The sequence below is a fragment of the Gavialis gangeticus genome, unplaced genomic scaffold (assembly GCF_001723915.1).
Source record: "Gavialis gangeticus isolate Ggan-Ray unplaced genomic scaffold, GavGan_comp1, whole genome shotgun sequence".
NCBI lineage: Eukaryota > Metazoa > Chordata > Crocodylia > Gavialidae > Gavialis > Gavialis gangeticus.
Genome location: NW_017728998.1, coordinates 9,841,384 through 9,860,134, shown reverse-complemented (window position 1 = coordinate 9,860,134; position 18,751 = coordinate 9,841,384). Strand labels below are relative to the sequence as shown.

Below are 18,751 nucleotides of genomic sequence, written 5' to 3'. Positions count from 1 at the left end.
TGAGGTCAGTGTTACCAAATTTGAGAATAGCATCATTCAGTTCCACTCCTCCTTAAAACTCCTGGGTAGTCTGATTCAGGTAGGCCAATACAGTCATTATACGGTAACATTTACAAAATCATAAGGAATGATTGCTTTATCTGCTTTCCAACGGTGAAAGATACATGACAGGACTCCCTAGCCAGAACTCAATAACCAACCAAGTAAGCCATATTCCACAAGGCAGCAGAAGTTTAAGAGCAAGGAAATGTCCTCCCCTACCTTCCCTGACCTAAACACATTTTCAATAATTGTAAAGTTATTATAAAAAGACTAAACACCATTAGCATTCTAAAGAAGATGTACACATTTTCCTTTTTTGCTGAAGATAAGCAGCTATCCTGCTACTGGCAACCCTCTTCAATGTCACCGGAGTCCAGTGGGAGGAAAACTTACCAAGCTTGGTTTCAGTTTTTGGACAACTGGCTCCCCTCTACTTCCAGCAGAGTCCCAGGACCTGCACAGCAGCCAGCTCCATTGCGTGAGGCTTCCCCTGGTGGCATGCGAGTGCTGGGAGCTCCATGTGCGCCACAGGGAGCCCCTGGCAATAGAGGTGGGCCGGCTAGGCTGCATTCCTTGCCACTATGTGCAGCACTGGCTGGAACTGAACCTGTGCCAGCCCTGAGCATCAGCCCCCTGCTGATGCTGGTGATGGGGACTGTCTGCCATGGAGGTGAGGGGGACAGGTAGTGCGTGGGGGATCCCCACTCCCCCCCAAACTCCCTCACACCCACACCATGCCCACCTGAGCTCCATACTCCCACTGCACCCCTCAGCATGGGCTCCGCACTGCCACCAGCCCAAGCCCTATGCTCTATACTTCTGCCCAGCTGTAGCTCCACCCCTGCCATTGCACCCACCCCCACCGCTTCCCTACCTGGTACCCGGAGCAAGTGGGATCCCAGGGAAGCTAAGCAGGCGTCCCAGCGGCTGCAGCAGCCTTGCCTGGAAATTGCATGCTGGCTGGGGTTAGGCCCTTCCACCCATGAGGGTGGGAGCAAGGTGCACAGGATGGGTCAGGTACAATTAGCTGGCAGGCACCCACAGGCCAGATGAAAGTGCCTGGCAGGCCAGATCCGGCCCACAGGCTGTATTTTGCCTGCCTCTGGTATAACAGTAGCCTTGACAGCAAAAAGGACATTGATCAAATCCTAATTCATAGCTTGGCACAATGGACACTTGTGCATTCGTACGAGATTCACAGGGTAAATTTTATAAACTGGTCACAGGTTAAATTTTATAAACGGGCCAAAAAAATTAAAGTTCTAATTTTCACAATTCAGATCCATACAATCCTCACAACGTAATATACTTTTGACTTAAACAGTCGGTAAACATAAAACCGTAGCACTCTCAAAAGGCAGAATTCTGCTGTCTCACTCATGGTGTACGATACCCTATTAGGCAGCCAGTTCTACTGAAAAGAACAGGATACTTTTGGAAGTAGTACACATGGTCAATCAGACTCTACAAAGGAGGAGATCGGGCATTATCATCTCAATCTATACATATTTGCCCCCCACTTTGGCAAATCCCATTCATGTTTTTTGGAAAATTCAATTTCAACTGTCAGTTTTCCATCATCTGTGTGTGTGATGTGTACAGGCAAATAAATAATAAGAACTATTGCACAAAACTAGAGAGAAAGTCGAACAGAATGACCCACCATGCTACTAGGGCTTATATTAGCCAATAGGCACTACTTACCAAAATAAGACCAGAGGCCTACCTGGAAAAGCTCTTGATCCTTCACTTAACCAGATACTGGGGATGAAGAAAAGCCATGGATAACTGCATCCAACCTATACATCTCTTCATCATTCCTACATCTAACTTATTTTCTGGATGGAATCACACTATTTCGTTGTTATTATTATGATTATTCATTTAAGTAAAAATATGCATTAAATCCTTAAATACTGGGGCTTTTCCTGAGGACTTGTGCCTTTTACTATGTTGGAAACAGAAAAAAAGAGAGGTTTGTTACCTCTCTCAAAAAAAAAAAAAATCTGTAAATTATAAACAGAATTATAAATTATATCTGAAACTTAGCAAGGATTTTAGCTCCTTAACTTTAACTGTCACCACTGTCATAATGATTTTATGGCACCCAAAAAATACTTCTAAAAAGAGTTCCACTGACTTCTATTGAGACTGCACTAGGCATCAGAACCGATAGCCTAAAGGACAAAAAGATCCAATGTGATTGTCAAATTGTTTGAATATTTCAGTCATGGCTATAGTTTCATGATACCACTTTGTAGAAGTGGTCCTCAACCATGTAAGTGCAGTGGAAATACACGAGTACTTGAAGTCTTTTATGCCTCTTCACACCATTTTAATTCAAGTAATGATGTGCAAACAGGTTTTGCAGGGCATAAGCAATACAATGGGCTCATGAAGTGTGGATGTAGACAGCAACATTACTGATGATCTTCTGGCTTAAAGTGGCAACTCTATGTTTAATATGCTTTGGGAAGATTTGCAAATTACAGACATGATTAAAAGCTTTTATTTCTGTTGGTTTAACAATCTGCTTGAAAAAAAATCAGACTCACCTAAAAAGGTTGCACCACCTAGAATTAAGTAAAACATCTACAGACTACAAATGTTGTTTGTTTAGTAAATGTTTACTTTCCATATTTGACACCATTTTTTCTTATTTTATACAGTTTCACAATTTCCCTTCAGGTTTTTTTTCGTTTTTCCCTAAAGCCATTTCAATAGCCAACTGGGAATATTAAAGGCAAGGAGATGAATGCATTTATTAGTTTCTATAAATTCCAAAGCAATAAGTTTCATGCAAAAATTTAAATACCATCATGTCTGAACAATCTAAAATAAAGGTATTTGAGACAACACGCAATAGGGCAAACCACTATTCTGTTCATTAACCCTCAATACTTAAATAATTTATTCTTTGTTCCAGAGAAAACAATTAAAATTAAATGGACTTTTTATGCACCGATATAAAAATGATTCTACAAAGAACACTAATGTAGAATAAATTATCTAATCAGAAAAAAAGGTAGCAATGATATAACATACAGTAGAAGGATTATTTAAGGTTTTAATGCAGAGGACAACCTTTTGAGAATTAAGATTTACTGCAGAGCCAATAAAAATAAAGAGCTTTTTCAAGTGGGCAATATCAAATTACCACCTACTTGAAGCAATGAAGAACCCCCAAGGCACTTGAAGGTACTTTGATATTTTTACATCTTTTGGTGGTGCTGATTAGCACCTATTAAAATACAGACTTCAAATAACAGAACTCATTGAGAACCCAACAACCGTTGTTCAACTCTGCACAAAAAGCACATGTGCACTGCCTGACACTGCATGTTCTGATCCTTTTCTATACACCTGGAGTACCTACTTATGAACAGGCTGAAGCATCTTCCCTTTGGACAGTGGGGATATGGAAATGTGGTGAATACATGAAGAAGAAAAAACCAGCAAGAGGGAGGGGGCTTGATAAAGGGGAAGACCACACTGAAAGATACAGAAGACATTTCAATTTTAGATTTAGCTCCAAATTTTGTCATGACTTAATACGGGAAGTTTTACAGCATGCTTAATTTACTAATGGAATCACCAGCAGTTTTGCATGCAGCAGGATCTGCTAACTCCACTCACTCTCGAGCACCATCTGTATTCCAGGGCTGATTCGCCTGAGGGAGATCTCTCACTCTATGATCACATAATATTCCTGCTAATTCATCTAACGCTCATTTCCCCAACCCACCCACTCATTTCATTTTTCAGAACTCTTACCTCTTTGTGACACTTTCTGAGCAGACTGATAATGAGGTTACATTCTTCCGTGTGCTTATGAGGAGACAAGTCTGGATGCATCTTGAGTTGAGGGTAATTTGTGTAGCTCAAGCACATAAAAATGTGAGAAACTTTCCACCTGCCAATATTAAAATTGGAAATTGCATTTTAGAGTCTACCATAGTGCCACCTAAGAGATACTTGTGCTTTACTGTCTGAATAGAAGTAATTGTCACCAAACCTGGAGTATAGCCCAATCTATTTTAATTTATGTTAAACAACCACATAAAAAATGAGTAATTAAAAATGAAAACCCAACATATGGCTTTCTTTTTCTGTCCTATAACTACAGATTGCTTACATGCTTAAGCACTTTGATGGGTCATAGCCATATTTTTTATTTTTATATATATAAAAATTGAAAAATGATTATATATATGGCTATGATCCACCAAAGTCTCATACACACACACACTCCTTCCCCTTCTTTTCCAACCTTATCTTGAAAAATTTTGAAATGTTATGACATTTTTCTTTAAGCTTTTAAGTATCTTTCTCCTTGATGCTAGAGTTCTTTTCTTCCTCCACACTGTCTAGCTTGATAATAAACAGAAAGAATTAAAATTAGGACTTTGTTTTTTTAACCCAAGAAAAGTACTTTTTCACGCTACCTCTGTTTGTCATATGGGTACAACAGTGTCACTAGTACTCTGGTGTCTCCCACTACTCCAGACCATTGGCTGCTCTGTTTGCGTATATGTGTATAAAACACATCTAATCCATTGGGAATGCTATGAAAATAGCATTGTCCCTAAGCTCTGCTCAGAATTTGAGTTATGAAACAGTACTGGCTCTAACAGGAACCACAAAGAAAATCTTCATGTAATGCTTTTTCAGTTTACCCCAAGGGCCTGACAAACCCAGAAAAGCAGAAAAAAAGTGAAGGCTGTGTAGCCATTCTTAATAATCACTGCTTTAATCGGCTCTTTTGGGTGCATGTAGTATCTCTAATCCAATTCACTATAGCTAGGAATATTGGAGCCCACTAATAATAGTTTCATTATTAATGATGATTTCCCCGACTTATGCAAGTTTGCTAGATTCTCCATAATACCCTTTTCCTAGCTGAATGTAAATTATATCAGTGTCTCTGTCTTAGTTCCTTAAATCCTTTATAAAAAAAAAAAAAAAAAGAAGGGGGGGAAGGCTTAAAGGAAACTTGCAAACTAATAACCAAATCTAATTAAAATACAGAAACTACAGTTACAATTAATACACTAGAAATTTTTTTTAAATATGTAAAGATACCCCATCACCAACTCATGAAGCAGATAAGAACAGGAAAAATAATTGGCTCGGGTGAGGAAACAATTAAAAAAAGAACAGAGGCCTGTAAAAGGTTAATTTACTCCAACTAATGCATTAAAGAAAACAGCTTGTAGAAGTTTAGGAGTGTACCTTAAGAACACTTTGGAACTGTCTACTTGCAGATTTTCTCCATCTTAATCTGACTCATTAGGCTAAACCTCCCACTAAGAACTACAATGCAGTATGATTAAAATGGAAGTTCTCATCAAAAGACACCCACTCCACTCCCTGAATGATAATGATGAAGTGGCAGGTATTTCATAAAAGCTCCTTTGGGAAATGCAATTATTTGTATTTAGTAAATATTTACTTAGCTCTAGGCCAAATATCCCAAATGTTGGCAGTTTTCCTTTAGCACACCAGAGCTACACTACAGGGGGAGAGGGACCATTATCTAAGAAAAAGACAGTTTTTTGTACAGTCATTTATGGTTTTCCCATTGTTTCAGCTATCTGCAACAGAATAAAATTACTATTTTCAACATATGCAAAAACCCTAGAGTCTCCTTCCCTTTAACTCCAAAGTGAATGACGCCTATGATACTGGCTCATGTGTAAGCAGTGCCAACACTACACCATCTATTTCGTTTGGAAGTGCTCAGCGCACCAAGTTAGTGTCGTTGCCAAAGGATTATGGATTTTTTTACCTTGTCTTACTTCTGCAAAGAAATTACACTGTGGGACACCAGAACCTTTCAGAGTTAAACAAACATGATAGGAAAAGTGTATGTTAAGTAAAGGGCTAGAAGCATTGACTAGTATTCAGTTGACTAGCTATCAATACTGTCTCAGAGATTAAAGATGCTGGAACCCTCCTAGAGGAAAAGAATTGTTAAAAGAAATAAAAAACACTGTAAGAAAGAGGATGGTGGGGGGGTGGAGAAATGTGAGGTAATAAATGGGACAGGACTAAGCAGAGTTGTAAAAAATTCAAGAACTAGAAACAAAATGCAAGGAACAAATTAACTATGATGAGATCAGTCCAGCACCTCTTACAATCATTATACAAGCCAAGGGCAGGCAAAACACAGCCTGCAGGCTGGATCCGGCCCACCAGGCACACACTTTCATCTGTCCCACAGCTGCCCACCAACTAATTATACCCTGCCCAGCCTGCGTCCCTCGCTCCCACCCTCTTAGGCAGAAGTGCCAAGCCCAGCCAGCACGCCGCTTCTAGGTGGAGCTGTTGTCAGTGCTGCAGCCACCAAGGGACCTACCACCGAAGGATGTGACCAAGTTGGAGAAGGTCCAGCTGAGGGCAACAAAAATGGTTTCGGGGCTGGGGCACATGAGTTCTATGGAGAGACTGAGAAAACTGGGCTTATTTAGTCTAGAGAAGAGAAGGCTGAGAGGGGATTTAACAGCAGCCTTCAACTACCTAAAGTGTGGTTTGAAAGAGGCTGGAGCTGGACTGTTCTCAGTGGTGGCAGATGACAGAACAAGGAGCAATGTCTCAAGCTGCAGCAAGGAAAGTTTAAGTTACATATTAGGAAGAACCATCTCACTAGGAGACCAGTAAAACACTGGAAGAGGTCACCCAGAGAGGTGATAGAAGCTCCATCCTTGGAGGTTTTTAATACCTGGTTACACAAAGCCTTGGCTGGGATGATCTAGTTGGGGATGGTCCTGGTTTGAGCAGGGAGTTGGACTAGATGTGACCTCCTGTGGTCCTTCCAACCCTCATCTTCTATGATTCCAAGTCTCACCATTCATACTACCCTTTTAGTTCCAATAACTACCTACAGCAGATTACTAATGAAGACTATGTTTTACACAGCCACCACTACCTTAAAAAGAACTGTCCATCAAGGCTGACATTTTGATCACTATTCAATGACAAACACTGGTTAGGTCAGAGAGTAATGCTTAAGATGCCAACATTCAAACTAAAGCTCTGGCTACGCTAATGCACCACTCATTATCAATGGTACAGATAAAATGGGGATGGGAAATTTTGAGCAAATAATTAAATGTATGCACCTCCTCAATCAAGCAATGCATTGTCTTACAAGAGTCTGATACTCACAGAAGAAAAATGATTTAAATAGAGAAATCCAAGCAGACGTGAAAGCCTCTTAAATCAATGCTCACTTTCAGCTCAGCTGTCTTCTAGTTGCCAGTAAAAATGCACTCTCACTGGCATGTTCTAAACTCACACCTACATAAACATAATTGCTGTGGCATTTTCTTTCAGGCTTGTCCCCCAAGTCACTGTGTGGAAGTCTAATACTGCATTATAAATCAGAGCAAAGCAAAACCTACAAACGATGCGAGCTGATAAATGTTCCACTTGGCAAAATAATGAGCAAAGGACAGCCCTAGTTTCGGCAACAAGTTGAATGATTCAGTAAGAACTCTTGCTTGAACAGTTCAGCAAATCTATGTATGTTTAATTTCTCTGTAGATTTTCCTTATAGCATAAGCACAGACAGTCTTTTGAGAGGCTAGTCAGTCAATGACCTTCGCCAGCTGATTATTAAATCAATGATAGACTGCTAGCCATACCACCAGCCACTTTTACAGGCATTCCAGTCTCAAATCCTCCACTGCTAAAAAATGTCATTTTAATTGGTTCTCTCAAAAGTATAAAGCACTGACATGCTCCAGTAAAGCAAAAGATATGGGAGAAGTTTGACAATAGAAAAGCCACAGCCCTGCCTCATTTAAAATGGTTCACTGGTGTGACTCATATAAAGAAACTTATTTCCATTTTCTGTTTTCACTTTATATGAAAAGATACCGATGGTTTAAACACATATGATCAACCATATGTTTCACCAATTAGTAATCTTTTCATGGATCGCTCTTACTCAAGTGAGCTTTCCAACTGACACCCGTTACAGGACTGTACCTCTGATTTATATGCCCGCCCCTCTAAATTATAAAATACTTTAAAAACAATTAATTTCATGGCAACAGTGCTCTTGCAATAACTTATTATATAATCCTCAACTACAGAAAATAAAATCCTACTGAATTAAAGAAAAATACCACAATTTATTATTATAGCCTTCAAAGCTTAGTCAGTCTTAAAACACACTATGGGCTGTGCGTCTCAGTTGGCTTCTTTACTAGATGGATATTATAAGTCACTTACCCCAGATGATGAAGGGCTATAAAATACTTTGACATCCATGACTAAAAGTTGTATTAAGTACTCAGTATTAACTTTGTGACCCAAAAGTAGATAAAGACAACACATACTTTTTAAAAAAGAAAGAAAAAGTGAGTACTATGACAGGTGAAATCTCAAGAACAAAAACTGGGAAAAGGGTCTGTGTTGTCAGGAATGTTTAAGTTCTCACATGGTAAGCATCTTACTAGTATTTAACAAATCCATGTAGAAAAACTTCTAACATAGATGGTAGCTTATAAGGATATCAAAATTGGAATAATCTTGAAAAAGGTTAGCTGTAAATATTTGGAAAGCAATTTCTGGAATATAAACTGCTTTAAGAGAACTATTAACAAATACTGGATAAAGAATACCAAGGGAAACAAGCAATTGCTTTGAAAGAAATATTAGTACTAAAGTACAAGAATAATATTAGGAAAGTAGAGCAATTGCTCTGGGAGAAAAATGGGCTGTAAAATGCTAGACAAACACCATTAATATATGAAGTGATTATTTGGAGAGAAGTATTAAAGATTAACTCCCTATATTTATTTAAAGGTGCTGGTATATTTCAAGGGACTGTGCTAACTGCTGAGGAGGCAGAACACACAGGCAGCTCCTGAGATCTCTCTTTAAACAATCTTATCTAAAAGATGTTAATTTTGCATATTTTTCCTCTACACATTTGGCAAAGCGAAATGTGCGTTACAGGCGTGTGACAAATTTGGTTGAAAATATCAACCGAAGCTAAAAATATACACTAGGAGTTTCCACTGTAACACAAAGCAGGGAGAGGGAGAACATTTTATTTCTGACTTCTTGAACCAGTTTCCAGTCCTATACAACTTTGAACAGACCAAATCAAAACTGAGCACCATGCAGCAGGAACATCGTTTCCTGTGTGCTCCATTAAATAAAGTGAAACAAGTGGAAGAGACATCTTACCTATTAGGAACTTCAAAGCCAGAGCAGGTATGCTGAGAAACTATCACCTTTAACCTGTGCTGACTACTGTCCAGCATCCAAGATAAAGGGCATCTCTGGACTCTGAACTGTAATTTTACTAAGGCCTACAGCAAGGGTAGGCAACGTTTTTTGGCTGGAGTGCCAGAAAAACCACATTGTCTCCCTTGGAAGGTGCCAGAGTGCTGACATGTCAGAGCCTGGAGCAGCTGTTTGCAGTCTCCAGGCTTCAGCCAGCCTATGGAGCCTGGTCTGCTCGCAGCGGGGCTTGCAGCCTCCCAGCCGCCTGCTGGGAGCAGCCCAGGCTCCGTGGCTGGCAGCAGCTGCTTAGAGCCCGGGCTGGTGGTGGTGTGCCAAGCAAAATGGCCTCATGTGCCATGCTTGGCACGCGTGCGGGGGGGTTGCTGACCCCTGGCCTACAGTGTCTTTTTTTGCCTTCACTTACTAAACTGGAAAATGGGTTTCAAGCAAATACTACTAATATGGACCTACCAAGAGGAACCAAGTGAAAGGATGGAATCAGATTTGAGCATTTAGGATATTAAATTTTAGCGCTGCACACTGTCCAAGGGGTTCAGAGAAAAAACATTTGGTCTTAATGACAAGAAGACTTGAAGGGATGGAGGGAGGAGAAGGGAAAACACAAGTTGGTCTCAATTAAGAAACAGGATCACCCAGGAAGCAAGGGAAACACCCAACTAAATTAGGTTGCAAGCCTTTTTATAGAAACTGCTTTTGCCCCAAAACTGCAGTTCTCAGCCTTACTGAACCTGAAGCCATCTTAATACCTGCAAAGTGAACAAGACGGCCTCCACCACCAGAAGTTATCTAGTGTCGCCTGCTTACTGTAGTGCACTGCGAACAGCTCCACCTGGCCAACTGGAAACAGGATAGCATGGCACCTCAGGCTGACTCCGTACCATTGTCCCTAGCAGACAATTAGCTCCCCCAGAGTGCTACACAAAGATGCTTCCTTCCCATGTAGAGCAGTATGGCATTTTAGCATGTGCCAGCCTGACACAATGGCAACTTTGGGAGAGAAGGAAGTAAAGATGTAGTCAGTCTAATTCCTCACACCCTCCCCATGTGTGCCCTCAGAGCCCATACATAGCACCAATTAAGAAGCACATCCCTAATACACAAGCTTAGCTCTACAAAGCAAAAGCATATCCTAAACATGCCTACGCAATTCTAAACCATACGCATCCATACATGTGAGTGGTTGAGAGGCAACCTTGTGGCTGCCTATAAATTCATCATGGGGGTGCAGAAGGGAATTGGTAAGGCTCTACTCAACAAGGCGCCCCAGGGGTCACAAGAAATAATGGCCATAAGCTAGCAGAGAGCAGATTTAGACTGGACATTAGAAGGAACTTCTTCACAGTTAGGGTGGCCAAAATCTGGAATGGGCTCCCAAGGGAGATGGTGTTCTCCCCTATCTGGGGGTCTTCAAGCGAAGATTGGATGGGCATCTGGCTGAGGTCATCTGAACCCAGCACTCTTTCCTGCCTATGCAGGGGGTCAGACTCGATGATCTATAGAGGTCCCTTCCGACCCTAATATCTATGAATCTATGCATTTTCCAACACATTCAGTATCACATGAAAAGAACTCACTCAGGATGATGGCTCAGCTGAGCAGTTACTGAACAGAAATAATGAAAAAAGCAAAGGCAAACAAGACTGAGCATCAAAAGCTGTAGCTTCTGATTGTCAGGAAGACAAGGACTGCTACAAAAAAGGAAAATACACACACAGTTTTCCAGACCCATATGGCAGATTACAGCATCCCCATATACTCTGAAGCAGGGATGGCCAACCTGTAGCACAGGCAGTCTGTGTGTGTGGCAAGAGGCAGATCAGGGAGGGAAAAGAGAACACAGTAGCAGATAGGGCAGGGAGCAGAAAACAGAGTGGCAGACGGGGCAGGGGAAGACGATCAGAGTGGCACTTGCATGTGGGGCTAATGTGACAAGCCTGCCAAACAGGCTGGCCCCCCACTGCTTTACAGGATCAGGTTCCTCCTCCCCTACAAAGATTAGGCTTCAAGAAGTAACTGGGGGTGGAAAGAGCTGCAGCAAACCACTGTCCAGGACTTTTATTACAAAGGGCACCACTTCCCGAGTCAGCTAGGCGGGACCACTGATGATGAGCTCCATCTGAGTGGAGAAGTGGTGCCCTTTGAAGCAAAACCCGCAACAAATAGCTGAATGGCTCACCCTTAATTTGGCAACCCACTGAAAACTAAGTAGGCTGAGAACCTGAATACAAATGAGCCAGCTTCTACTGTCATTAGAAACAGACTATTTACAGGAAAAAAGGGTTATGAAATATTAATATTTTACAAGATTGCCTGTATAATAGCAGTTCCCAGGAATCTCAAGCAAGGGGCAGGGCCCCTTGCTTGGAGTGCTGTCAGACACATGCAGACATGCCTTGCCTTCAAAATCTTAAAAATCTGTGTCAGAAAAAGATGAGACTGGTAGACTAAATGAAAAGAGAATAAAAGCATGGATAGGAGGTAATATTGAGAAGAGAATCTGAAAGCAAACTAGAAGTTTCAATTCATCACTTGCCTATCCAATGCCAGGAAGCAGTAATTTGCAAGCATCACAGCAGAAAGATTTTAAGGAAGGATTTACAAAACCACAAGATGATGGCTCTGTAGATTGTCAGGCTGCTCTTCCCATGCATTGAGAGCAGCAGGCAAGTGAGTACACAAGGCCACAAATGTCAGCAGAGCAATGGTGAAAACCTAAAGCTCATTCACTGGGCAAAATGTTGAAATGAAACATTGAAGTGCCTTTGCCTTTAATACATTTGTTGCAGTGGAAGCAAAAGGAAATGATGAATCATTTGGAAAGCATCTCAGGAGGTCATCTAGTCCAAACCCCTGCTCAAACAAGCACCCCCCCCAATTAGATTATCCTACCCAAGGCTTTGTCTAACCAGGTCCTAAAAACCTCTGAGGTTTTTAGGACCCGGTTAGACCTCCAAGACCTTTTGTCTAACCAGGTCCTAAAAACCTCCAACTCCACAACCTCCAGGGGTAACCTGTTCTAGTGCTTTACTGCCTTCCTCATGAGGAAGTTTTTCCTAATACCTAACCTAAACTTCCCCTGCTGCAACTTGAAACCATTGCTCCTTATTCTGTCATCTACCACCACTGAGAACAGTCCAGTTCCATCCTCTTTCAAACCCCGCTTCAGATAGTTGAAGGCTGCTATTAAATCCCCTCTCAGCCTTCTCTTCTCTAAATTAAATAAGCCCAGTTTCCTCAGCCGCTCCTCAGAAGTCATGTTCCCCAGCCCCCTCACAATTTTCATTGCCTCCATTGGACTCTCTCCAACTTTTCCACATCTTTTCTGTAGTGGGGGGGACCCAAAACTGGAGACAGGACTCCAGATGTGGCCTCTCCAGTGCTGAATAAAGAGGAACCATCATTTCTCTTGCTTTGCTGACTCCTACTGATGCAGCCCAGTCTGCTGTTAGACTTCTTGGCAACCTGGGCACACTGCTAGCTCATATTCAGCTTATTGTTCACTGTAACCCCCAGGTCCTTTTTTGCAGAGCTGCAGCCCAGCCAGTCAGCTCCCAGCCTGTACCAGTGCATGGGACTGTTCCATCCTAAACGCAGGACTTTGTACTTGTCCTTTTTGAACCCCATGAGATTTCTTTTGATCCAATCCTCCATTTTTTTCTAGGCCTCTAAATTCAAGCCCTACCCTCCAGTGCATCAACTACTTCCCACAGCTTGGTATCATCTGCAAACTATAGCTTGCACTCCATCCCATATTCCAGGTCACTGATGAAGATATTGAACAAAACTGGACCCAGGACCAACCCCTGGGGCACTCCACTTGGTACCGGCTGCCGACTAGACATTGAGCCACTGATAACTACCCTTTGTGCCTGATGATCCAGCCAGTGTTCTATGCACCTTACAGTCCATTCATCCAACCCATACTTCCTTAGCTTGCTTGAGAGACTATTGTGGAGACCACATCAAAAGGCTTGCTAAAGTCAAGATATATCATGCCCACTGCTTTCCTCGCATCCACAGAGCTAGCCATCTCATCATAGAAGGCAATCTGGTTGGTCAGGCATGACTTGCCCCTGGTGAATCTGCGCTGACTGGACCTAATCATTCTCCTCCTCCAAGTGTTTACAAATGAATTCCTTGAGGATCTGCTCCATGATTTTTTCAGGGACTGAAGTGAGGCTGACCAGTCTGTAGTTCCCCAGATCCTCCTTCTTCCCTTTCTTAAAGATGGGCACTATATTTGCCCTTTTCCAATCACCACAAGTTTTCAAAGATAATGGCCAGCAGCTCTGCAATCGCATCAGCCAACTCCCTCAGCATCCTCAAGTGCATCACGTCTGGCTGTATGGACTTGTATACATCCCTAACCTGTCCCCCCCCACACACACATACACACCCCCTTACCCCCCACACTGTTGGCTGCTTACCTCCTCCCTAAACTGTGATGCCAAGTGTAGCAGTCTGGGGACTGACCTTGCCTGTAAAGGTACTTCATGAAAGACATGGAGAGAATAAGCAACCAGGAAGAGGATTCTTGCACTTTTCAGCAAAGTCCATTGCAGCAGCACAACTACTGTCAAGGCCAAAGAAGAAACTGCTAGCACCGAGATGAGAGATTAGTGTCTGCAGAGAAGACTGCAATCTAGATACACAGAAGGAGCCAATCTTTTTAAATGCTATATAGCTAGAAGCAACAAAATGTGATATCACTGAAATAATCTATTTCCATCCTGGAAACTTCCAAAAAAATATGAATCTTTATACTTAATTAAGAAAAAAGATACTGTTTTAGCTCTAACTGTTTCAGAAAAACAAAGTGCCTAGCAAGACCTATTAATAAAGTCATATTAAATAACAAGAAACCATTCATTCTACAGTGGCTTGTACTTTAATATTAATTATAATTACTTTAGCTTCATTACTTTGGCCGTTTTTCCCCAAGCTGCAAACTGTTAGGGTTTAGAGTTATGAAGTAGTTATTACAAAACACATGATCCAAACTGATAAAAAATAAGGAAACCTAATGAGAGAGAACTTAGCTGAATACTTAATAGAAGAACTGACAATACCTTCCCCTAGTTGGCATACCCCATAAAGTGATTAAGTACTTAGAGATAAGGAAAGGGGCAAAAAAACCCCCCAAACAAACACTCTACTCTTATACAGGGGACATCCTCATGGTATCTGAAGGCCAAATGCAGAAAGATTTTTTCTACCACAGAAAAGGAAGCTGTATTACATAACCTGTTAATGAGGAGTACAGTAGCAAGGGCCTCTCCTTCCCAGTGTACTACCACTTCCCAGTTTCCCCTCTTCTGTACCCCAGTGATACTTGTCCTCCACACAACATACAATCTGGTTTGTGTTCTACCCCTTCTCGTATCTAATTAATTACACCATAACGAACAGTTCACTAGGCTAATCCACAGCACAATCAGTTCCTGCCCTTGTTGGCTGCATTTCACAACTCATGCTCTCTGCTAAGGGATCAAACAAGCTCTTCCAGTCCTTTTCTCCAGGGCCTGTAAGTCCCACACGCCCTTTGCCTGAGCTATATAATGCCATGGGAAATGTAAAAAAGAGCAAGTAGTGCCCTTTCTGCCACCTACAAACAAGTGACCTCTTACAGATCTGGAGAGGAGACCTACTTTTCCTCTAAGCTGTCTCCACTCCCTGCCTTTGCTAGTGGCCCTCACAGCTGTGGCCCTTTGTAAGGCCACAGTTTAAGCTTTTTCATACTATCCTAGAGAGACAGTCTACACACACTTTCACAAGCCTAGAACATTTTTGCCAGTGACTTCTCCCCTCTCAACACAAGAGGTAATTAATCCTTTTTGAAACAAGATTTTTTTCCATTATAGGACTTGACTTGAAAGTATAATTAAGACATGATAGCAAAGAATAAGTAACAAAGATTAAAAAAGACCTAATTATAATTGTATCATGGAAAGGATTTCACCTATCAAAGCCACAAAGAACAGCTACTTTGTTTCTATGAGACTGCCATGCTGCTATATGTGCTACTGGGAGTATGCCTCCAATACATTTTTTATCTGTGGTAACTACTTCTCCAACATGCATCTTACACCATTCCCAACACTCATTCACAGGTGGGTCACCTAAAGAGTAGAATAAAGATCTCACAGTAGGGAACTAATAAGAGGAAACAATCTCTCACTTGAAGTTGCCACGCCAAATCCACTAGCAACCAGAAGTCATTAGTGCAGGGCACCTCTTCAGAGGTCTGCGGGCACTTTTACACATGCTCCGAAACAGCACTTTAATTAGAGCAGCTCCGAGAGTCAATCTAATTAAGGTGCTGCCATGCCTCGTGTATCAATATCCCTGTGCTTAAAAATGGTAGCAGGGGCACATGAACTAAAGCTTGTCAAACAAAACTTTAGTTCAAGCGCCCTTGCCACCATTTTTAAGCGTGGGGATGCTGATACACGAGATGCAGGAGACTGTGGGGATGCAGCAATTGCCAAGCTCCAGCAGTTAACATGCTGAAATTCCAGCGTGTTGGAGCAGCCTTGCTGCTTGTGTATAAGCACCCTGTGTAAAGTGAATTAGTTACCTCAGTCCAGTTGTTGTGATAAAGGCATGCATCTCACTGGTAGAGGAACCTGCACAGTTAACTGAGGCATGCTGACTATGCAGCAAGGAGGAGGCACAGCTGACATTGCAATGTGTGTTCTCTGAACAATTTCACAAAGTCAGGACTATTAATTTGGCACCATTCATGAGAACTTTTTTTTTTTGATAAGTATTATAGAGGAAGAGGAATGTTCCGTCTGCCTGAGTATGTATTGAAGATATACGATGCTAAAATGCTAAAGGGGTGAATGCTATTTGTTGAATAGTAGCAGAGACGAGAGAGAATCTTTGCAGAAAGACTTTTATGCTAGAAACAGAAAATACCTGAGTTCATCTACTTGCTTTTTTTCAACACAATGTACTCCAGGTTAGACTGGAAGGAGAATTTGTCTCACTTACCGATTCGCTTATGACACTTGTTAACACAACACAAGAACAATTAAGTGATTCATAGATTCATGATCTTAGCAACACTTTTCCTGGTACATCTGTATGAAAGATGAGTCCTATATGTCAATCTATAGCTAAACAGGAATCAAAACAGAAACCCACATTTTTATAAAATTATTGTGTATTTTATAAAGAATAAATCAGTAAATGTAAAATCTAAATTAGAAAATGGTACTATTTCACGGTATTAAATGTTCACATTTCATAAAATTATCTTAGAATGAATTATAGTAAGCTCCAAAAAAAGAATAAGGATGTCCACAAGGTGGCATAGTAACCATGAGAAGCAAGAATTACTGTCAACACTAGAGAAACAACTATATCCTGTTTTTACTTTCTCCACTGATATAGTTTATCGTTTGTACTTGATACAGGAAGTAGACCCATCAGTTCTGTTTTTTGAAATTCCCCAACAACACTCCTGTCACATTTATTACTGAAAAAATTTTCTTTAAAAACAAAACAAAATAAAATGTGCTTTTAAACATTATTTAATTCATGATTATATTATGTTATACAAAAGTCTGACCCAAGAAGAATTATATTCTGAACCTACACTATTCATGGTAGCTGAATGTCTCTCAGATCTACAATTCTGCATCCTTGCTAATTGGTCTTGGCCAGCAGTCTATATTCAGTACCACTCCTATCCCACCCTATATAAATAGGAATCTACTTAATTTGTGCTTTCACAGAAACTACAAAATCTGGGATTGTATGCAAAAATCAACAAAAAAAAACTTAATAAAATAAAATGCTGGCTCTCCAGCAGTTACTTCATGAAAGACATGGAGAGAATAAGCAACCAGGAAGATAATTCTAGCATTTTTTTCAGCAAAGTCCATTCCAGCGGCACAACCAAGGCCAAAGAAGAAAATGCTAGTGCTGAGATGAGAGATAAGTGTCCGCAGAGAAAACTGCAATCTAAATGCACAGAAGGAGCCAATCTTCTTAAATACTATATGGCTAGAAGCAGCAGAACATGATATCACCAAAATAAATCATTTCCATCCTGGAAACTTCCCCCAAAATATTAATTTTATAGTTGATTAAGAAAAAAATTTTAGCCTCAATTCCCAGGAGAAGGCACTGGCTGATGGGTCAGCATGAAGAGTAGCAGACAAGATGGTGGCTGCCCCCTTGTCTGTCCTCCCTTCCACCGGGGCCTCTCCGCCAATCAGTGCTGAGGGGTGGGGCCACACAAAGGGCAGCCAGCAATAAAGATCCGCACCAAGGCCCCTCCACCGCAAGACGTCTGTAAAAGCAGCTCTGCATGCCGTGAAAAATTCCATCTCACTTCAATTTAAGTAGATCCATACATATAAAATACAGCTAATTTTTTTTTAATTTCAAACTGGGGGTAGATTTTTGCCCAATTATCATACACAAGTGAAGTTTGGTCCTTCAGCTTCCCACAAGACAAAATTCTTTTCTGCTCAATCCCATGGCAACAAAACACATTTTTCCCTGCACATACTAGAATGTCAACAGGTCTCAGTAGTACCCCACTGCAGGACCTCATTCACTACTGATTTTATATTTATAGCTCTTTCTTAAAAAAATAGAAAGAAATGCTCCTTAAAAGCTCATAAAATAAAATAACAATTCAATTTCTATTCTGTAACCAATTCAGAAGCCCAAGCAGTTTGTTTGCACTGGTTTCCATGGAAATCAGGCTGAATCTTGGATAAGTTAGCCACAGGATCCTGCAGTTCAGCCTGAATTCCACAGTAAAAAAATCAGATTTTAACAGGAGTCAAGGTGGAAGAATTTGACCCCAACTTCTCTGTATTGAAATTTGGCAGGAAATAGGAAGAGAAATGTGTTTGATATATGCATGTCAGAGGCTACGCACATGCTCCAACTTCCAGCATATCACAGATTTTACATGTGGATGCTCCTTGCAAGTTTTAATTACTCACTACATGGAAACATTGAAGATGCCACATTTTAGCCGATTTTGGATTTTAAACATTACTGCAGAACAACAAGGAAGATTTTCTACCTCTCTGTCTGCTATCTGACACCTCCAGGGGAGTAATCCTACCTGATCTACACATCAAAGAGTTACTCTGCACAGCTCACAAAGACACTCTTGTGGACCCCAAGGGACAGCCTTCCATTTTCAGCTCCCTCTGTGCAAAAATGAAGTTTATTTCCTACCAATGGGGACTCTTTACCGTCTTGTACCATCTGTACTTTTCCCAAAGCCAGACAAAGGGACTTTGACCCCAAAAGCTTGCAGAAAAAGACAATTTTCTTGTGATTTCCCAGTTGGTCTGATAAAAGGTATCATTTTGGAACCAAGAGTTCTAGTGTTTTTGTATTTACTCACTAGTAATTCTTTAGCATCAGAGCATACATAGAACAGATATGATTTTTCTTGCTAGCAGTTTCACCC

At 41.1% G+C, this 18,751-nt stretch overlaps 1 protein-coding gene across 1 annotated transcript in view; it reads right to left on the bottom strand.

Annotated features, from left to right (window-relative positions):
- The window catches only part of CMC2 (C-X9-C motif containing 2), a 36,572-nt gene that overhangs the window by 12,016 nt on the left and 5,805 nt on the right, over window positions 1-18,751 (bottom strand). The window contains exon 2 of the mRNA XM_019505495.1: window positions 3,817-3,955. Coding sequence (XP_019361040.1) covers window positions 3,817-3,933 — 117 coding nt within the window. The 5' untranslated portion in view covers window positions 3,934-3,955. The remainder of the gene's footprint in view (window positions 1-3,816; window positions 3,956-18,751) is intronic.